General features: G+C 48.1%; 1 protein-coding gene across 3 annotated transcripts in view; it reads left to right on the top strand.

Moving 5' to 3' along the window:
• NECAP2 (NECAP endocytosis associated 2) overlaps window positions 1–2,289 on the top strand; it is a 13,599-nt gene that overhangs the window by 7,428 nt on the left and 3,882 nt on the right. For all 3 annotated transcript variants that reach the window (XM_007459267.1, XM_007459268.1, XM_007459269.1), the window contains exon 6: window positions 1,416–1,593. In XM_007459267.1, coding sequence (XP_007459329.1) covers window positions 1,416–1,593 — 178 coding nt within the window. The remainder of the gene's footprint in view (window positions 1–1,415; window positions 1,594–2,289) is intronic.

The raw sequence follows: 2,289 nt of genomic DNA, 5'->3' as shown, positions 1-2,289 counted from the left end.
CGCTCTTCCTCTTTACTTACTATCTCTTTCTCCTCTTTTCTGCTTCATGCTGGTGATGGTTTGGGACCCTTGAAGTTGGCCAGCTGGCCCTTAAGAGAAAATCCAGGTCATGTCCAGTGAACTGTTGGGGATGTGAATCTCTATCTTGCTGGGAGGAAACTAACATTTAATGAGCATCAGCTGTGTGCCAGGTAGTGTTTTTAGGTACTTCTCGTGTGAATTAAACATCCTCCCCTTTTATAGGTGGGGAAATTGAGGTTTAGAGAGCTTGAGGGTCTTGCCCAGGGTCGTAGAGCTAGAAATAACTGGCACAGCTGGGCTCATGCCCAGGTCTTTGAGCGCTTTTGCCTTCAGGCTGTGGTCTCAGCCCGTGATTAAGCTGCTGCTCTCCTGACAAGGTGGGAACCGCGTCGTCTTCACCTTTGAGCTGCTCTGCTTTCTGGTTCACCTGGGTGTTCAGGTTTTTGTTCTTCTTTTTTAAATGTTTTGTCAAAGTATAATATGCGCACAGAAAAGTATACACGTTATAAATGTAGAACTCAGTGAATTTTTAAAAACCAGGTTTACCCCTACAAACTAGCCCCCAGATCAAGAAAGTGGGCGATTATCAGCACTCTGGAAGCCGCTCTCCTGCTCTCTCCCACAGGATGGAGTGGCCACTGTGCTGACTTTGAACACCCTAGGTTTTGTTTTCAATGTTTTATTAATTGACTCATACACTTCATACCCTTTTGTGTATGACTCCTTTCCTTTACTCAGTGTAGTATTTGTGAGAGCATCCATATTGTTTTGTGTAGTTGCTTTATTCTCGTTGTGGCATGCTCTGTTATGAGAATGTATCCCAATATCTACCCATTTAACTGATGGTGGACATTTAGGTAGTTTCCATTTTGGGGCTATGCAAGTAGTTCTGCTGTGAATGTTCAGATGTGTGCACACGTGTATGCTTTTCTGTTGGGTCCATGTAGGAGTAGAATGGCAGGGGCGTCGGTTCATACGTTCAGCTTTAAAGATTCTTTCAGTTTTTCAACGTGGTTTTCTCTGGTTACACTTCCACCAGCAGAATATGAGTGTTCCGGTTGCTCCATACCCTTGTCAGTGCTTGATATGCTACATCTTAGCCATCCTGGTGGGTGTGTAATAGTATATCATTGTAGTTTGATTTGCATTTCCCTGATGATTAATGAAGTCGGGTGCTGAGTTTTTAAATTAAAAGCGTTTGTGATAGCTTTAGAATTGTGATGCATTGAATACACCCCATAACAATGGAAGTGTTGGATGGATGGCTCTTGACCATCTTTTGGTGATACGGACGTTTGGGGCCCAGGGGTCACCTTGGGCCTCCTCTTGAAGTTTTCTGATCGCAGAGGCGCTCCAGCAGAACTGACTGATTCTCATTCCTGCCCTGTCTTTAGAACATGAAGAAGAAGGAAGGAGCAGCTGGGCCTCCCCGAGCCCGGCCCGCCAGCACAGGAGGACTGAGCCTGCTTCCCCCTCCCCCAGGGGGGAAAACCTCCACCCTGATCCCTCCCCCTGGGGAGCAGTTGTCTGTGGCGGCATCCATAGTCCAGACAGCACTTGCTCCCAATTCAGGTCAGTGCTCGAGGGTGACTATTCTTGGTGCTAAACCTGCACCTTTGGGTTCTCCTTCCTCTCTGGCAGCTGGGGCCCCATGGCTTTCCCTCCTTCGCTCACACTGGTCACACTTAGTACCTGTGTGTGACAAACTGGAAGTTGGGTGCCACAAAGCTGGTCCTGTCCACACTGGGTAAGGGCTTCCTCTCTTCCCACCACTTACCCCTTCGGGACGTCTGTCTCCCATGATGGGCAGGGGCTACAACTCATTTGTTGCTGTGAAATCATCAGCGTGTGGGTTCCTGGTTCTCAGAGGCTGCTCATTGAGTGAGTGAGTAAGTGATGGAGACATGGTCTCTGCTCACAGGGAGCTCAGTATAATAGGAGAGAGGAGTCATGGGCACAGAGACCAAACGTATGGGGACCAGACTAACTACTAGCCAGCATGATCTGGGGAGGCTTCATGGAAGAGGTGGCATTGAACTGGACCTTGATGGAAGAAGATTGGGGCTGGGGACACTTGCCATTCCAGACAGGAGCAGAGCATGAATAAGGCTTAGACTTTTAATGTTTAAAACACTGGCTGTGTTTAGGGAGATGAAGGCAGCATAAGTGTTCCAAGGTGAGTGGTGGGAAATAAAATTGGAGATTTAGTTTGAAGCAAGCTCCTCAGTGAGGCTGTTGGCTGGGTGGCAGCTCCCCCAGCGGGCTGCA

This window comes from Lipotes vexillifer, unplaced genomic scaffold (genome assembly GCF_000442215.2).
Source record: "Lipotes vexillifer unplaced genomic scaffold, Lipotes_vexillifer_v1.1 scaffold496, whole genome shotgun sequence".
Lineage (NCBI taxonomy): Eukaryota > Metazoa > Chordata > Mammalia > Artiodactyla > Lipotidae > Lipotes > Lipotes vexillifer.
Note: the sequence above shows the minus strand (reverse complement) of the source record. Positions and strands in the feature narration are given on the sequence as shown.